The sequence below is a fragment of the Conger conger genome, chromosome 7, assembly GCF_963514075.1.
Source record: "Conger conger chromosome 7, fConCon1.1, whole genome shotgun sequence".
Lineage (NCBI taxonomy): Eukaryota > Metazoa > Chordata > Actinopteri > Anguilliformes > Congridae > Conger > Conger conger.
In genome coordinates, this window is record NC_083766.1 from 43,223,829 (window position 1) to 43,241,693 (window position 17,865).

The window sequence follows — 17,865 nt, forward strand, 5'->3', positions numbered from 1 at the left end:
AAATATGCAGGAATTGGGTAACTACAGTGGTTATTCCCAGCATATAGAACACTGCATTGTTAATCAAGGTGGAACTTCCACTCATTGGCAGTTAGAAAAATATCCCCATGGCCTAAAAGTTCATGCTGGAGGTCAGAAAATCTGTGATCAAACAATCTGAACTCAGATCTATCAACCTATGTCTTCCCCTTAATTCTACCCTTCTAATTATTTATATGATAATATTAAGTCATTGAGATGATGTCAGCTTCCTACAGGTGTGTGAAGCTGTGATGTGGTTGCTTGGATGCTGTCCAAAAGACTAAAACCAATCTTAGGCTCATTTTCTAACAAGACGAGGATCCTTTCACATCCAGTCAGTCCTTGGCATAGCTAAAGGAACCATTGGTCTGCCTTACACAAAGTATTTTTACCAGGCACATCAAATTTACATGGATCTTTTGCATATAATATTTATGAGTGAAACAAATACAATGAATATAATAACGACAAGCATATTAATGAATGCATGACAACACAAAGTGTATATGGATTACATCAATCAGGGACAGTATATTTTGCTGGGGGTGCCTACTGCAATTCAGGGAGAGTGGAGGTTTGGGGGGGGGGGGGGGGGGGGGGTGCATAATCCTGTATTGGACAGTGAGAAATTATTCACTCTTATAGTTCCTACAGTCCTAAGCAGAAAGATATAGCAAAAGCTGATGCTGATAAGAAAATGTAACATTGCAGAGATTGGCTCTGTGTGTGACCATATGTTATGCATGTTTCTGCTTAAGAGGAAATCAGCAGGTCATGGTATGTACATACACATGTGGCTGTAGGACAGACTTGACATGGCATGCATGATAATGCATGATTATATGTTTTTTTTGTCTAAGAATTCCTTATTGTGCATCAGAGCTCCCCTTCCATGCAAACAATGTTGGGAAAGATGTCCATGTGACAATGTTCAAGCTCCCATCATTCCAATCAAGTAGCCTTTATAATCAGCATCTTGGATAATAGAATCCTTCATTATCCCTAATAATTGTGAACAAGCAGGTTGTTGGCATTACCTTTTGAAATTCAATTCTGTAAAACAATATTTGAATTGGGGGATTGAGTGAGCAAAATAAAAGCATGAGTTTGAGCCCAAAGAAGAATGTGAGAAAGACAGGGAAAAAAAAACATTAAAAGTATTTCACCATTTTGGCTAAAATTAATCCATAAAATGATTTCATGAGTGCCCTGGAGAATGGATTGAAGTTAAAGTATTTGCAGAAACCACCTTTCCCAACCTTCTGGGTTTTTGACCTGCATATCAAAAGCCTCACTGTTCGAGAAGGTACTTGACCAGGGGACACAGAACCAAGATGCTACCCCTTCCCCAAATAACAGTCCAACCCGTAGCAAGTTCATGCACACATCGCCTATAGTAAAGGTGCAGTGCTTCAGATCCTGGTTTGGTCTTTGGCGTTCCTTTATTCGTTTTATTTATTTATTTATTTTTTATGCTGCAGTAAGTCCAAGAAGTGAGTGAGTGCACGGGAAACAGCACTGTGCAAATAAAAAAGAAACCCCCAAAACAAAACTTATAAAAAAATAAAACCCCAGAGGGAGAATTAGCCTTGGTGGTTGTGAAAAGATACTTCCACTAAAGTGAAAAAAGAGAAAGAGAAGAAAAGTTCAGAGAATGCTGAGTGACAAAATGTTTCCTCGAGTCACAATCCACTAGTCTATCTCTTTTATCCTGCTCATGTAGTCATGCAATTCCTCTGGGTCCTGAAAGCCCATGTCCTGGCAGACCCATTGAATGTCTTCCTCATCGGCGATAGGGATGGAGTTGTAGGGCATGTCCTCATTGGGGAGGGTGGTAAAAGTGGTGAACTTCACCCGCTTGCGCTTAGAGGTGGGGGAGTTTGGCTCTTCAGTGTGCTCCTTAGTGGAGCCCCCTGAGCTTCCATCCCCCCGCCCGTGCACCTGGCTCTGAACGCTGGTCTGGGAGCTGCCACTGCTGTGGTGGTCTCCGTGGCAGCAAGTCTGTACCCCTTCCAAGGGGTTGCTGGGACTCTCTACATGCTGTGGAGAGAGGTCACTCTGGGCCCGCAGAGGCTGCCCATTTCCTAGGAACACCCAGTGGTGGGAGTGGTCCATGTTTGCCTGTCCCTCTGGAGGGATGCGCTTGTGGCGGTACTTGAGGACAAAGACAATGCAGTTAATTAGGAAGACCAAGATGGCCAGGCAAAAGACCCCCAACAGGGCATACATGCCAATCTCCAGGTCTGTCATGCTGCGGGGCCGACTTATGTCCCCCTCATCATCTCCCTCTGTGGTTGATTCTTGGTTGCTGATGGTTGGGAAATTAGTGTAGTCAATGGGCACACTGGCAGGCTGCTCATTAGCTGCTTCATAGCTTCCCCCATCAACGTTAGGATCAATGATTGGTTTCCTGGTGTTGGGTGGCTCTTCACTCTCACCCAGACCAGGTATGCCATAGCTCCCTCTGCCTCCTGGGTAGTCCTCACCTTCTTCCTCTGAGTCTTCCTCTGGCCCAAAGTGAACTTTGACATATACAGGCGCTGAGGCGATGATACTTTTGCGCTTCATCTTCTGACAGGCCTCGCAGATAGTCATCTCCAGACGGATTATCTCTCCAGAGCCCTCACCCTCTGCCACGATTACTGGCCATCGCAGCTGAGGGTCCTGGGTAACAGTTACCACTTTGTCATCCAGAGTTGAAGCATTCAGGTTGTAGTCTTTTGGGTCAAACAGGCTCAGCGGGGCAGCAGTGCTATCACTGTAGTAAACCCAGATGGAGAGGCTCGCCTCCTGTGGAAACATGCATAATACTGATTACAGGAAGAAACAATTTTCGCAATTTTGTGTGAACTAAAAAAAAATTTAAATTACATTTGGATGTGCAATAATAATAGTAATAATAATAACAATAATGATTATTTTTAAAAAGAAAAATATATGATATGTGATATAATACAGATATATTTAAATATTTGTTTAATAAACAATCTCAGGAAACAATTATTATTAATCAATTCCAACTAATGGGAATGTTCTTTTCCACCATATGGTCCCATCTGTCTGATGGTAAAAATGGTGTTTGTGTTTCAACACACAGGCTCACTTTTTTTTGCAATTAAAACTTTTGCCTGAGATTTGGATTCTGGAAATTTGTGTTAGCAAAAGATATTTACCCCATCCACCTTAAAACGTGATAGCTAATGCCAAAAATTGAATCCTGTCGTACAAATGCAGCAAGAATGGTCATTCAGCCTTTTTCTATTTACATCACATTAGATACATTTCAAAAGAACAATACTTCATTCCTGGTGGGGTGAGGTAGTTGTGGGGGGGATCAGGGACAGGATGGGAGTAATTATGGCAGCTTAACCTTGGTTCAAGGCTTTCTTTGGTACTTTCTACAGCCTAATTCCTCATCACTGACACAACGGTGATTCAGCTGGAAAGACGTCCCTCCTGAAAAATTGAGTCGATACATTGGAAAGCAATTTCATGCTCAAAATAATATTCAGCAAAATTTACTCAAATAACAAGAACGGATGCTTGCAACCGTACATATCAAAATACATATCAACCTTTTTGCAGAGAATACTTCTATCTCCCTTGCATTACAGAAGGGCAGATCATTTGGGAAGCTGACCTTGCCTCATTACGAGGTGTGATTGGCACCATCGTCACCATGCTCGTCCTCTGCAACCCCAAAACCAGGGTTTACTGGAGGTCGGCATCAGAACACGGCCCTGGGACATAGCGGGCTGCCCTCCCACAGGCACACAGCAGCCTGCACTGCAACACCTTATTTACCTGGCAGGAGCAATGACAATGTGGTTTTTCCTCTGTGTCTTGTCATTGCAGAATGAAACCTGGCTTAACCCTGCTCTTCCTATGCTCCCTCAGACCTTTAGCTCACACCCAGTAACAAACTGGGATCAAAAAACAGCCCTGGCATTTGCAACAGACCGGCCATATTTTCAACCTGCCCCCTAAACCCAAACAATTCTGACACAATGGGCCTCATTTATCAATATTTCCGGAAATGTACGTGTGATCGGAAATACACTACAAATTTGCACCAGATTTATGAAACAGTAGTAGACAGTTCTTTTTCATATCCACGTGTGTATGTTGATAATACCAATCAATCGTAAACAAAAAAAGCGCTCATCTTGGGAGACTGAAGTATCACAAGATAGCTATATCAACTATCGTTAGCTAAGGTAAGGAAGCTGACTTAACGAATGATAATTTTTGCTGGCTAGCTAGCCAAGTTAAGATAAAAGCACAACTATAACGTCCATATGAAAGCAATCTAGCTAGCTAACAACACTAAATGAATATAACCAGAAATAGTGTAATAGTCCTTAAAAGGCACTCTCATTTAAGTGAACCAAGCATTAGTCAAATATTTTCATTGTTTTGCCTGTAGGCCGAACTATGGGTCACGAGTTATAGGGGAGGGATAAGGACCCACTAATGGGAGAACATTCTCAATCCTGAAAAAAGGATGATAAATTTAAAATGCTTACTTCTCCGAAACTAAATAACGGACATATTTAATACTTTCATCGTGTTTCTCCAATTCCCTCTTGTGCAATAACCTAGAAAGGGTGAACAACCACCATGTTACTCCTTTAAGGACATAAAGTAGCATACAAAACCCACAAAAATGCTAAGTAATTCAAGTAACCAAACAGTTAAAATGGTATGAAATCAAGTGGATTGCAGAACCCACAAAGCCTTGGCAAACTGACACAAAATCCAATCATGGACAACAAAGCAAGCGTAAATCCAAACCTTGGATGAAACAAAGCAAGCCTAACATGGTGAGAAAATCCAAATTATGGATGAATCAACGTGGGACATACATAAACATAAAGTACATAAAGTCCATAACATAGACAGCACAAAGCTGGCCTTTAAGTTTTCATCAAAATGCATGTGAAACAAAGCAAACAAGGCATTTTCAATCATGAAAGCCTTATTTTTATAATTTATAATTAATAATTCAGACAAAAACAGTCGGAAATAACTGGATAGCTCAACCACAGCCTTCTGAATCCTGACCTGACTAATAAATCTACCCATTTATAAATCTAATATTTACAGTTGTGTTCAAATAAATAGCAGTGCCTTAAAAAAAGTGCATAAAGTGCAAATATTTTTCAATAGCTTTTAGTTTAATATTTCAAATGTAGTGGAAACATTACAGATTCAATTCCAAATCAAAGCATTAACAAATTTTATCAAGCAAAGAAAAGGAATATTCATCTGTTTGACATTTTTCTCTTCAAACTCAAACACTTACTGTATAAAATGAAGATTTTTTTACAATTTCACTTTTTAACTATTTAAAAGTTAAATTGAACTCTAACTTTTAATGTCACCCCACAATTTTTCAATGGAGTTGAGGTCGGGGGATTGAGCTGGCCACTCCATTACCTCAATCTTTTTTGTCTTGTTCGCTTACTCATGTGTTCATTGTCATTGTCTTGTTGAAACACACATTTCAGGGGCATTTCCTCTTTGGCATACAGCAACATAATCTCTTCAAGTATTTTCATGTGTTCAAACTGATCCATGATCCCTGGTATACGAACCCAACACCGTAGAATGAAAAACATCCCCATACCCCATATTCAGTGGCTTGAATTCAGTACCCAGGGGTCATCTGATGTACTGTTGACGACCACTAGACGCAAAAAGAAGAATTTGACTCTCATCAGTGCACAGAATGTTATGCCATTTTTCTTTGGACCAATCGATGTGTTCCTTGGCAAATTTTAACCAATTCTTCACATGCCCTTTTTTCAACAACGGTGCTTTACGGGGGCTTTTGTTGATAGCTTAGCTTCGATCAAACGCACTTACAGGTAATTGTAGATCATCTTTGATCTTTCTGGAGCTGATGAATGGCTGAATCTTTGCCATTCTGACTATTCTTCGATCCGTTTTAACAGTAGTTGCTTGTTGCATGCTGCAGGTTTTTGTTGCCATTTTAAAGCATTTGTAATAATTTTAGCTGAGCATCCTATAATTTGCTGCACTTCTTTATATGTTTTCCCCTCTCCAATCAACTTTTTAATGAAATGACATTGTTCCTTCGAACAATGTTTGGAACGGCCCATTTTACTTAGCCATTCAGTAGGAAATATATTTTATAACAATGTGTGAAACATTTGCATCCCTTCTTCATTATTCATTCATTCATTATCCTAACCCGCTTATCCTGAACAGGGTCGCAGGGGGGCTGGAGCCTATCCCAGCATACATTGGGCGAAAGGTAGGAATACACCCTGGACAGGTCGCCAGTCCATTGCAGGGCACACTCATACCTACGGGCTCTCAAATCAGCCTAACCTGGATGTCTTTAGACTGTGGGAGGAAACCGGAGTACCCGGAGGAAACCCACACAAACACGGGGAGAACATGCAAACTCCACACAGAGGGGCCCCGGCCGACCGGGATTCGAACCCAGGACCTCCTTGCTACCCACTGCACTTCCGTGCTGCCCTCCCTCCTTCTTCATTAATAAAGGACAATTAATGGCACCTGTTTTTTCACAGAATTAATGAATTCTCTAATTAAACTCCACACTGCTATTATTTTGAAAACGCCCCCTTCAATGAATGAGTCAATTACTCCGAACAAGCAGTGTGCATGTCATGACAGTTGGGTCTGTTGTTTTTCTATTACACTACTACACTACATCTGCAAGTAAATTATTTGCCATGCAGAAATATCACTTCCACTAAAAACAGTGGTTCATCAGGTTACTGATATTGTACTGCTATTTTCCTGAACACAGCTGTACTTGGCTGGATGGTTAGGAAAAATGAAATAAGTATTACTGAAACAAAGTCACAGAAGCTCAAACACAAAAAGATTTGATGTTTTTGACTGGATACAGATTATTGTAGCTGTGGCTTGTGTACTTGGAAACACAATGGAGCCAAGTCACAACAGCGGCAGACAAATAAATCCCCTTTCAAATTTGAGGACAATATCACAAATTGAGCATTCTGCATTGTTTTTTCTAATCTAAGTCTAGGCAGTTTTCCAAAAAGGAAATTTGGTCGCTCCAAAAGGACACATGGAAACTAAATGATATTATGGGTTTCATGAGGTGTAAAATGCAGCATTTTGCTTTCTAAACTATACAACACTTTTTATCCTGGAAAAAAAAGTGTTTGCACTTCCCCCTGCCTGTCACTCTCCCCTACCTCTCTGTCTCAAACTCCCTCTCCTTGCAGCTATCCCCAGACAGCAACAGGTTGAGAAAATCATAAATGATAAGTACAATAATCACAATAATACCATCTTATTTACTAATATATTCATTGAGGTCCACTGATTGAAGGTTTTGTCAAATACCCAACCTCCATCAACAAACATCAAACATTCCACAATTTCACAAGCTATTTATTATCCAAAAGCAGGATGGCACCTGATTTATGAGCATACTGAATAAAAAAAAATATTTTGAAAATGTATTTAGATGCTCACCGATATAAAATGGGGTTTCGTCAAAAAATGAAAATGCTTGTGTTATCAATGTTGTTTTCAGTGTCTTCCTCAGAAATATTCACTGAGACTTGGATTCCTTGGAACTCCTCCAAAGTAAGTCTTCTATTCAGATGTAGGCATCGCAAAAACATTTTTTTTGTTGTAAAACGTCAAAATCTTTTGGCATTTGGAATTGAAAATGCTAGTTTCGTTATGCATAAAAAATGCTGTGTTGTTTTATGCAAGCCTAACAAATTATACACCGTTGGTAATGTCATTCGCTAAAATGCTTCATGCCTGTAGTCACAAATTACAAATACTGATCAGAGACGGGTGTACTTGGGCTCAATGGACAACAATGATACTTCCTCAAGATACATTCTCAGTAAACAGTGAGCATTCTATCAATGTTTCTCAAAGTTAGCACATTTTTAGAATGAGAAACTCTTATGCATTTTGTCCACTTGTCGTGAAAAGGACACTGACATGACCTTATTTCTTATGTGAATTTTCAATATGGTGAGGACCCCACACTTCTTTTACCACCCACACCCTTATTACAAATTAAGGAACTAGCTAAGAAGAAGCTAAAGCATTGGCATATATCCAGTTACCATAGTGATTGAACATTGCAGCCTGAAAAAAAGGAATGAATGCAAAAAAAAAACCTTACTTGCCTTAAGGGATTAATATTATCCCATTTAGAGGTCAGGTTCGCTTCTTTTCACTTAATTGTAAAAGGCTTTTTGCCCAGGGGTGCCCATATTTTTTCACACTACTGTATGTATCATTGAGTAATACTGTGAATAAAAAGTTTTGCACTCATAAACCCAGTAAGATATTGGGAACAGATTAAAGGCCGGATAAAAAAACAAAGAAAATGATAGAATAAAACTACCAACCGTTATATTATGGTTTACACAGATACTATTTTTCTATCATCGTTTAAAACGGAGTGAGGCTTTCAATAGCAGACATTCAGTCATTAATTTGTGTTTGACACTGAAAAAACAGATTTATATAATACTGGCTTTTCAGAATTCACAGATGAAAAAACCTCAAGCATCAATAAGCATCAAGTTACTCAAATAGAGAGGTAAACGGCTGAATACATGGACACTGGGAAAAGCTGGGAATGAAGTAAGATAATACTTAATTATACTGAATGAAGTAAGATAAAATCGAATTTCTATTTGTTTTACAGTCACATTCTTGCTCAAAGAGAGAAACTAAGACACAGAAAAACAGACGAGGATGAGATTTCATGAGTAATAGAAAATAATAGTTTGAAATAGCTTGAGTACACCTCTGAGAATAGAAGTGGCGGCGGGAATTGCTCCCTTTTATGACCCAGGCACAGAGAGCACTTAGAACAATACGTCATGATAATTACATTTAAAGGTGGCCGAGCAGTAGAAGGCGAGACAAATTGGATTTTCATGCGGGAGACTTGTGTAAATGGGCTTGTCTCCTGTTGAGTTTGGCCACCACCGGAAATTAGCACCTCTTCATCACCTATGCGCAAGTCTGAGCAGCCTAAGGCTCTCTATCTGAGGAAGCACCCCCATTCATTACTTTGAGAGGATTATGAGGGATGGTTAGGTACAGATCTCTAGATACTGAAACTGATCACTACAGCAAGTTTAGCATCTGAATGTTTTTTAATTTTTTTTAAACATGTTGTGCTCCATAGGCCTTGGAAGTCTGACATAACCCAGAGCAAAACCATTGCCCATCTATGGATTTTTGGATCAAAGTACAATTTCTCTATGGGAAAAATAAATGGCCTTGTCACATAACCATCTCTGTCACAGTGATTCAAGATGGCGTTTAATATTTGTATGTTTTTATCTGGACTCATTTCTCTGTTAAGCGGCACTGGGTCCACTGAATTCCAATGGCGCTTCCCAACTGAAAGAATTATTTTTCAAGCTGAAAGCTAACAGCACAGCACGTCTTATGCGTCACAGCTAGCGCTTCCATGAGAAGGCTTCCCAGGCTAGTCAATGCTACCATTAGCCAGCAAAGAATTTTAAAGCAACAACTTCAATAACTTAAGGAAATGACCAACAAGAACACCAACTATGACAGGAATAAATCCACTTACAGCAATATCACCTGCAGCCTTGAAGTATGTTCTATATAGAATACAATGACATTCTGAACAATAAAAACTTGAATGGAGTGAATAGCTTGGAAAATGTTCCCACTATAAAATAATTGGTCAGTTAGCATTTTTAGCTAGGAAAAAATAGTACTTAAAAAAATCTTATTCTCATGAAGCGTAAGTCCAATGAGAAAAAAAAAAGGCATGGTGCAGTGGGTAGCACTGCCGTCTCACAGCAAGGAGGTCCTGGGTTCGAAATTGCCAAATTGTGGAAACCACGGTTGATTATTGAGGCAACATTTGGGTGCTGGATCAAAATAACACCGCTGCCATTTGCTGGTAGCTTGTGAACACTAGCTTCCTAGCTTCTGTCAGTTTTTTGACGAGACAGCCAGCAGGTAGCATAGGCTGCACTAGCCATAGCAAGCTAACATCCATACAAGCAATCCAACTAGCATACTGAACTAGCCAGCCATCACCGCCAGCCTCATCGTTTCGCAGTTTTGGGACCAATATACATTACAGATATTTTGGTAAGTCAAACTGCTATTCAAATTAATCCTGGAAATCTCATAAAAATATGTTTAGTAGTTTTTATTAAAAGGATGAGTGAGCCATGGCTTGCTGCCTCCTGAAGTCCAAGGAATGTTAATAGCAGTCATTTAGCTTGTGTGTAATTCAAAGGCACACTCGATAGGCTACAACCAAACTAGACCTGGCCTGTATCATTGTTTTCTCGTCCCTTGTAAAGTTACATCCCTGTCCAGCTTCGCAAGCGAATATCAACCTCTGCTGAAAAAAAACAGCTTGAGCTAGGTTTCAAAACAACTGGTTGACCAGTTAAACCAGCTCCGTAGGATAATCCCAGAATCCCCATGTGTCCAATCTGAACTGAACTGATCTGTTGTTATGTTTCTGAGTCTGTCTGTTAGTTTATTATTGATATCCTTGTAATTTATTATTTTTCATTATTAGATCTGATTTTCTGTTTCCCATCCATTACGTTTTATTACATTTCATCATCCCCCGTTATGTCTGTGTCAGGATGTTTTCAAATCTGTTAAAATTTCAGTCTTATAAGTGTCTGGTTACTCTCTGGCCTTATAAATCTCTGGTTACTTTTGAATAGTTTAAATGGATTTTGATAATAGACATGTCAGACTGCAATCATGTTAATGCTTTCGAGCATGCGGCCAAGTTTAGGTAGCAAATAACCGTGTTGTATCCTTCTAACGTAATTTACATAGCAACGGAACTCTCGGATCATGCAGACTCACCAATAAGCTGGCAAGAGAAATTAATGACGATTTCAAAGAAAATATATGACTTTGAAAGATGTAAATCGATCCTATGGTAGGACTTTTGCCATTTTTGGACGTGCTTTTTAAAAATGTTACCGTTGATTATAATTGAATGCTTTCATTTACTATTTGAATAAGTGCCGTTAAAAAGCTAATTGTATGGGTTTGTGCTATTCACTTATGCTAGCTACATCATGCTCACCTCATACAGGGACCAAGGCTTAGAACACACTAGCACTTAGTTCTTGTAAGTTTTATCGGCACTACTGTGAAGTAAAAAAGTGGACAAATTATGTTTTCTGTGAGAAATGTATTGGCGGGCTCACATGCATACACAGCGGTCTACATTCTAAAGCTCCACTTTGCCCTCCCTAATGTTGGGAAAATTAATTAAATCATGCTGGCAATGGTAGGCTCATGACAGCTGTAGCGTAAAGTGCCCATATTTGCCACCTGGTGGTGCTTGTGCTAAAAACAAACCCTACACCACTATGGATTACGGGTAATCTTGCTACAAATGACTGCTCGACCTGTTACAGGTCGAAATTACGCTCTGTTGGAACCTTGCAAGTATTTTTTCCTGGGCGACGGCATTCTTGGCACAGAGGCAAAATGTTAAAATGAAACAAAAAATCACAATACACCTTTGAGAAAAATGTTTCTAAACTTTGGAAAAAGTAGCATACATATTCTCTCTCTTTCACATTCTGCTTTGAACCTGCTAATTCACAGCCAGTGCAAAAGTGCATCCTTGTGTTCACTTGCTTGAAAAACCTGTGCAGACCCAACACTGATCCAGTGATCCTTAACATATCTGGATGAGCTGTAAGCAGGAAAAGAGTAAGTGTATGATATAAGCCATCCAGAGAAGTTGACGATCACTGAATCGTCAAAGGATCTGGCTTCAAAAGACACAGTCGCCATAGATGTAAAATATATAATATAAATAATAAATAATAACTGCAAAAATATGTTTCCAAAGGCCTTGGTCCATGCACAGATGTGCCTACAAGCTCGGTTTGGTCAAGAGTACCTGTTTTGGAGTGGAGAGTATCTGTAGGCCAGTTGCCTTGGCAACCATGGTGTGGCTGTTGCCTGGGCTGGGTTGTAGCATCAGAGAGAGACCGGAAACAGCATGAACTCGGAGCTCCAGAATGGACACTTTATCATCGATGACAGAGAACATGGTCTCACCAAGCACAGCCTCCACAGCCAGTGGGGACTCCACCTGTAATGGGAGGGTTGGGGGGGGATGGAGTTAATGCTTATTTTGTATGACAGCAGGCATTCCCTGGGATTGAAAAACATACTTTAGGACAGAACATGAATAAATTGGATGGATCCAATGGATTTTGGGTATATAAAGGATAGCTGTCAATCTTTGTCAATTTTTCTGCAGTCCTCTCTCTGACCATATTTCTGAGTAAACCCGTTATCTCTTTAATATCCCTTTAATATTCCGACTTCTGCTGTTTTATACCCCTTGAATTTACCCACTCGGCACCAGCTTCTTCCTGCATTCTTATATCATATGTGTTCACTAGCGTGAATTCCCAGTATGTCACCTTTTTCTCCCTACTTCACCGCCATGATTAGCCTTGTATATGCCATAGATTATAATGGCACTTATATATAGTTATATATAGGTATTGTTGTATTAGATATTGTATTGTTGTACTCTGGGTATTCTAGCTGCCAACCGTGGTATGCCAGTTCGTAAGTTGATCTATTCTTCAAGGGTTCCAATTGTATCTGTATGGTCACGCTAGGACTCGGATCCGTACTGTCCTCTAAGGTCCTCTTCACACTTGTTCCTGTGTTCGATCTGCACTTTGTTGTATGTCGCTCTTGATAAGAGTGTCTGCTAAGTGCTTTGTAATGTAATGGATAGGAAAACATTGAGTCCAGTGCCTGTGATTATCGTGTTGCACCGCATTCACGTTTGTTAGCCCACAATGCTCACCTCAACCTGAGGTGTTTGATATGGCTAGCTCGTGAAAATCATAATGAACATCGAGACAAATCTCAATATTGATCTAAGCTGATGAAGTGTGTTGGGTATTTTCCTAAATGTATTGTGAACCACCCCTGAGGGGAAACAGCAGTAATTAATTATACCCAGGGCTTCGCCCTTCTGCTTTGAACTTTTTCTTCTTTTTACCTAAGCCTTGGCAAACCATTTTTTGAGTCCCTGGCCTCAACGCCCTCACCCATAGATGGATTATCATGCTGCTGGGCCTCCAAGTTCTGTTTTGCTCAGAAACCGCCATCTGCGCCAGTGTTCACGCTAACTTTGACCTTAATGGAGAATTGTGATGTTGCCAACCTGCACACAGCTGTATTACACTGCTTTGAACCTCATGCATCTTACTGGGCATCAGAGATTCTCCCTTCTTTTCTTCTGTTTCTCTTCTTCTTGTTTACACTCGACTCGTAAGTAACACCATCATTCTAAATTCAGCCATTTTCAGCTGTATACTTGAGCGTGCTTCAGGATGACACAAGTTGCTAGTCAGTGTGATTGTAACCTAGATGTTATCAGTCAAATTGTAAAAGATTATTTAATAATACCATGGTAATGTAACCCCATATGTGTAGTATTATGTTATGTCAGGATCTACTGAGTAGCCTGCAACAGAACTGGCTAATTTGTGCATTTACGATTAAAGATTCTATTTTTGCATACATCATTGATTGTGGTTCCTCTCTCATGCTGATGGAAGGATCCACCAACAAAGTTAATCTGAATTCATAAATGAGGAGGGAGAATTACCTCAAAAATCTGGGTAATCCCCAGTTATCCTGCGTCCAGTATTCAGAGTGCTGGACCACAGGGTAACTGAAAGTGATTCATTGTTTAATTTCAAATTCAATGTGCTGGATTGAGTACAGAGCCAAAAGAACAGAAAAAATACCACTGCCCAAATACTTACTGGTTGCACTGTAGGTGTGTAATTATGAATTGATCAGATAAATTGGAACAAACCCAATTTTCTATCAGGCTTGAAATTAAGAATAAGATACTGTTTTACTGTGATTTAAAGGCTTCTACATGTCTTATATATATATATATATATATATATATATATATATATATATATATATATATATATATATATATATATATAAACATATAGGGCTAGTTTCAGATTTAGCCTAGTCTTAGACTAAATTAAATTTAAAATTGTAAAGCGGAGAAGTGTCTTTCTAGTTAACACTAGAAAGACCAGAGTCAGGACCATCAGGCATTTACATACTTTAAGATTAAAATTATGCCAACACTGTAAATGCAATACTTAAAATAAAAGCATTTTTTAAATGATAAAAAAATAGTCAGTTTTTCTTCACAAATTTTCTTCCCTATCAGCCGATAGGAAATGGGTACTGGAGCCCAGGGGCCGTATGTATCAAGCAACTAAAAGTAAAAAAAAAAGTCTTAAGTGTGACTTAAGTGTAAAAATAGGTTACTTTTACACTAGAATAAAAGTGATTTATCAAATTTCTTGACTTAAAAATACTAACCTGACAGATAGAAGAGCGCTCCTTTCCAAACAGTAGGCCTACTCTGCCACTGCGCTTCAAGGTTTTAGCGCGGGATGTGTCTTATCAATAAATAATGTTGCATACAAACCAATGACAGAAGTTCCTTTCTTGAAAGAGATTTCCTGATGAGCCGAGGATACACGATACCATTTATTTTTGCATTTGCCCAGGGTCCGAATTGTGAAGGTGAAGCTGCCATTTAACTTCTTTGCGATCTGCCTCCCTGCGTCTTTTTATCCCGACACCTAAATTAATTTTCTTTCATTTATGGAAGCTGTAGTTATAGAAATTATGATTTATAACTCCACAAATATAAACACCTCCCTGGCATATTTCAGTGAAAAACTGAGACTGGACAAAGAAGTTCCTATTGCCTTTCATCTACAAATGCTTCTGCATTTGCCTTCATTTGTTTTTGGCATGACAGCAGCCCTCGTCCTTCAACTGCTCCATATGCTGACTGTGGCATCAGTAGTAATACCATTGAGCCTTCTCTCCTTGTTTCTCATGCAAGCGTGGCTTGTACCCCAAGTGGCATAAAGAATGGAGGGGTCAGATTAGATGGCTGCATATATTGAGCCAGTGCGATCCCTTATGGATGATTCCATCCTGTTGGGAACTGGTGCAGGTGCTTTCCGTTTAGGGTGGAGAACAGTCTGGTAACACAGGGCAGTCAGAGGGCTGTAGTGCAGACAACAGGAAGTGGAAGACATAAATGTCTGGAATTTATGTGTACATGGTGCAAAAACACTTCTTGCCACAGTCCTGGAGGGCAAGCATGTGCTTGTATGGACAGACAGTAATTTCAGTCTATCAGGTCAACCACCTGAGAACCAGGTCAGCAGTAGCTTTGCGGGTGGTGCAGCGGCTGCACACCTGGGCCTTTCATTATCAATTGAGCCTCAGAGCCATTCACTTACCTGGCATGCTCAATCAGGTGGCAGTCTTTACTGTCGAGACTGAATGGTGGGCAACTGAATGAGATATGCACTGCAGCTACTACCTAGTCTTCACCAAGGTTAACGTAGCAGCTCACCATGGGGTTTTAGTGGCGGTGTTACCAAAAGCTTTGCAGCCAAGTCTCCTTGTGACTATTGGATTTATGGGGGCTGACTTTGTTACAAGGTCTCGACCTGTGCATATATGATGAGTAAATCATTTTTCACAGCACTGTATATATAGCTGAGCAATGGTGTTTATGTTTTGTATTCATTTCAGCCTGGCTAATTTAGAGCTAACTAACTAGTGACAGGTTAACCACCCAGATTCACAAGATACTTTTATGAATAAGACTGAATTCCAAAAACACCCTGCTGTTAAAAGTATTTGCTCCCTTCCTGATTTCCTCTAGTATTGTATATGGTACTCAATGGGTTTTGTTTATAGAACCAGGGGTGGACCTAGGGGGTGGCTAGGGGTGACCATGGATTCCTCTGGTAAATATGTGGCCACCTGTTTCCTCACCACCCAACAACGTTATCTTTTAAGAAAGAAGACTGAATAGCAATAACATAACACAACCTTTGAGATTTTGATACCTTTGAGAAACTACCATAAAACTTCCAATAATCGTTGTGATGTTTATTCACTTCAGCAAACAAATGCAGCAGGTGCTCATTAGATACTGAGTATTAGATACATGTGTATGAGACCATGGTGTTGCAAAGTTGCATTTAAAATAAATGCAGCAAACATACACTATATTAATACGATACTAATGATAGGCCGTCTATGGATGATCACCAGGAAATGTGTTAATGTCAGCTCTTCTGACTCACTCCATAATTAGTTATGCTAAAGTTTATAATGAGCTGTTTAGCTAGCTAGATCTGCCATGTCCATGATATATAATAGATGGCTGAATACCTGCCTTGTTGAAATAATATCAAGGAAGCAGCCATTAGCAAGAATATAATCGAATCACATATATAATCAGAGTCATATGGTAGGCTACCTTGCTTTCCTTGCTGTCATGTACCGGTTCTTCAGAACAGTTAATATGGGTGTCCACATTGGTTGGAGTTACATTACTATTTTCATTTCTTGTGTTTCACTACATGATGCCTCTTATGTAACAAATGTTATTGGCTGCGCTAGCTGCTGTATTAATGGGAACCAGCGCTAAGGTAAACTACATTTGACCTTGTGTTTATTTGTAAAAATATAACTAAAATTAGTGGGCTGTAACTGCCTGTTGATAATAGGCTTGCAGTGCTAGCTCAATGCAGAATTAAAAGAACAAAGCTACGCTACTTATAAGCTCAGTATATATTAGTCTTCAGTTGCATTCCAGTTTTTTGAAGTACAGCCAACATGAAATGTTAAGTTTTATTAATGGTGTGAAGTGACATACGCGGCAGAATCCACTTGCCCTGTAAAGTTTGTGACTAGCTCTAGTAATCCACTGATAGATAGATAGATACTTTATTCATCCCGAGGGAAATCATATAAGGACAATTTATGTTGATGCAAGGCATATTCTGTTCATAAACTTGAATAGCTATAGATGTTTCTTTATTTTTATTAATCTACTGACCACCTTCTTTAGTCCAGATAGTAAGGCTACATGTTCCGACTGCCATCTCATGTTTTCCGCCAGCCTCACATGACTCACATTGGCTAGGCATGAATGAAAGTGAAAGAAATTGTCCTATTTTGCACCCCGGAATGAAACTCTTTGCCTATTGACCAAATAATAAGTTTTCAATACAGCTTTTATTGCACATTTTCCTACACTCGCCATTACGTTGTTCATTGGCCAGAATTGCTGTCTGGGTAAATGGGCTAATTTAGACACCATTGTTATGTGCTATACTGGGGGGCCTGTAGCGTAGTGGCTAAGCTAAATGACTGGGACACGCAAGGTCGGTGGTTCTAATCCCGGTGTAGCCACAATAAGATCCGCACAGCCATTGGGCCCCTGAGCAAGGCCCTTAACCCTGCATTGCTCCAGGGGAGGATTGTCTCCAGCTTAGTCTAATCAACTGTACGTCGCTCTGGATAAGAGCGTCTGCCAAATGCCAATCATGTAATATAGTCGAACTGACCAACATTTAACTTGATATTTGAAGTCTGTGCTCAGACAGATGGCAATTGCCATGGGTAAGTCTCTAAAAGCTTTACACACCTAGATTTGGGCAGTTTATCGCATTCTTCCTGGCAGATCCTCTCAAGCTCAATCAGACTGGATGGGAAGTGTCTGTGAACTGCCATCTTTAGGTCTCGCCATAGATGTCCCATGGGGTTTGAGTCTTTAGTCTGAGGCATTCACTGGGCCACTCAAGGACAGTCAATGACTGTCCTGAAGCCTCTCCAGTAAAGGGTCTGAATACTTATGTTTTCACTTCATCATTATGGGTCATCGAGTGTAGATTAATGGGTAGAAATGGC

General features: G+C 39.8%; 1 protein-coding gene across 1 annotated transcript in view; it reads right to left on the bottom strand.

Moving 5' to 3' along the window:
• Positions 1-666: 666 nt before the first annotated feature.
• tmem132e (transmembrane protein 132E) overlaps positions 667-17,865 on the bottom strand; it is a 583,657-nt gene continuing 566,458 nt past the window's right edge. Inside the window, exons 8-9 of the mRNA XM_061247765.1 lie at positions 11,966-12,160; positions 667-2,811 (exon numbers count right to left, since the gene is read on the bottom strand). Of these exons, the coding sequence (XP_061103749.1) occupies positions 1,714-2,811; positions 11,966-12,160 (1,293 nt within the window). The 3' untranslated portion in view covers positions 667-1,713. The remainder of the gene's footprint in view (positions 2,812-11,965; positions 12,161-17,865) is intronic.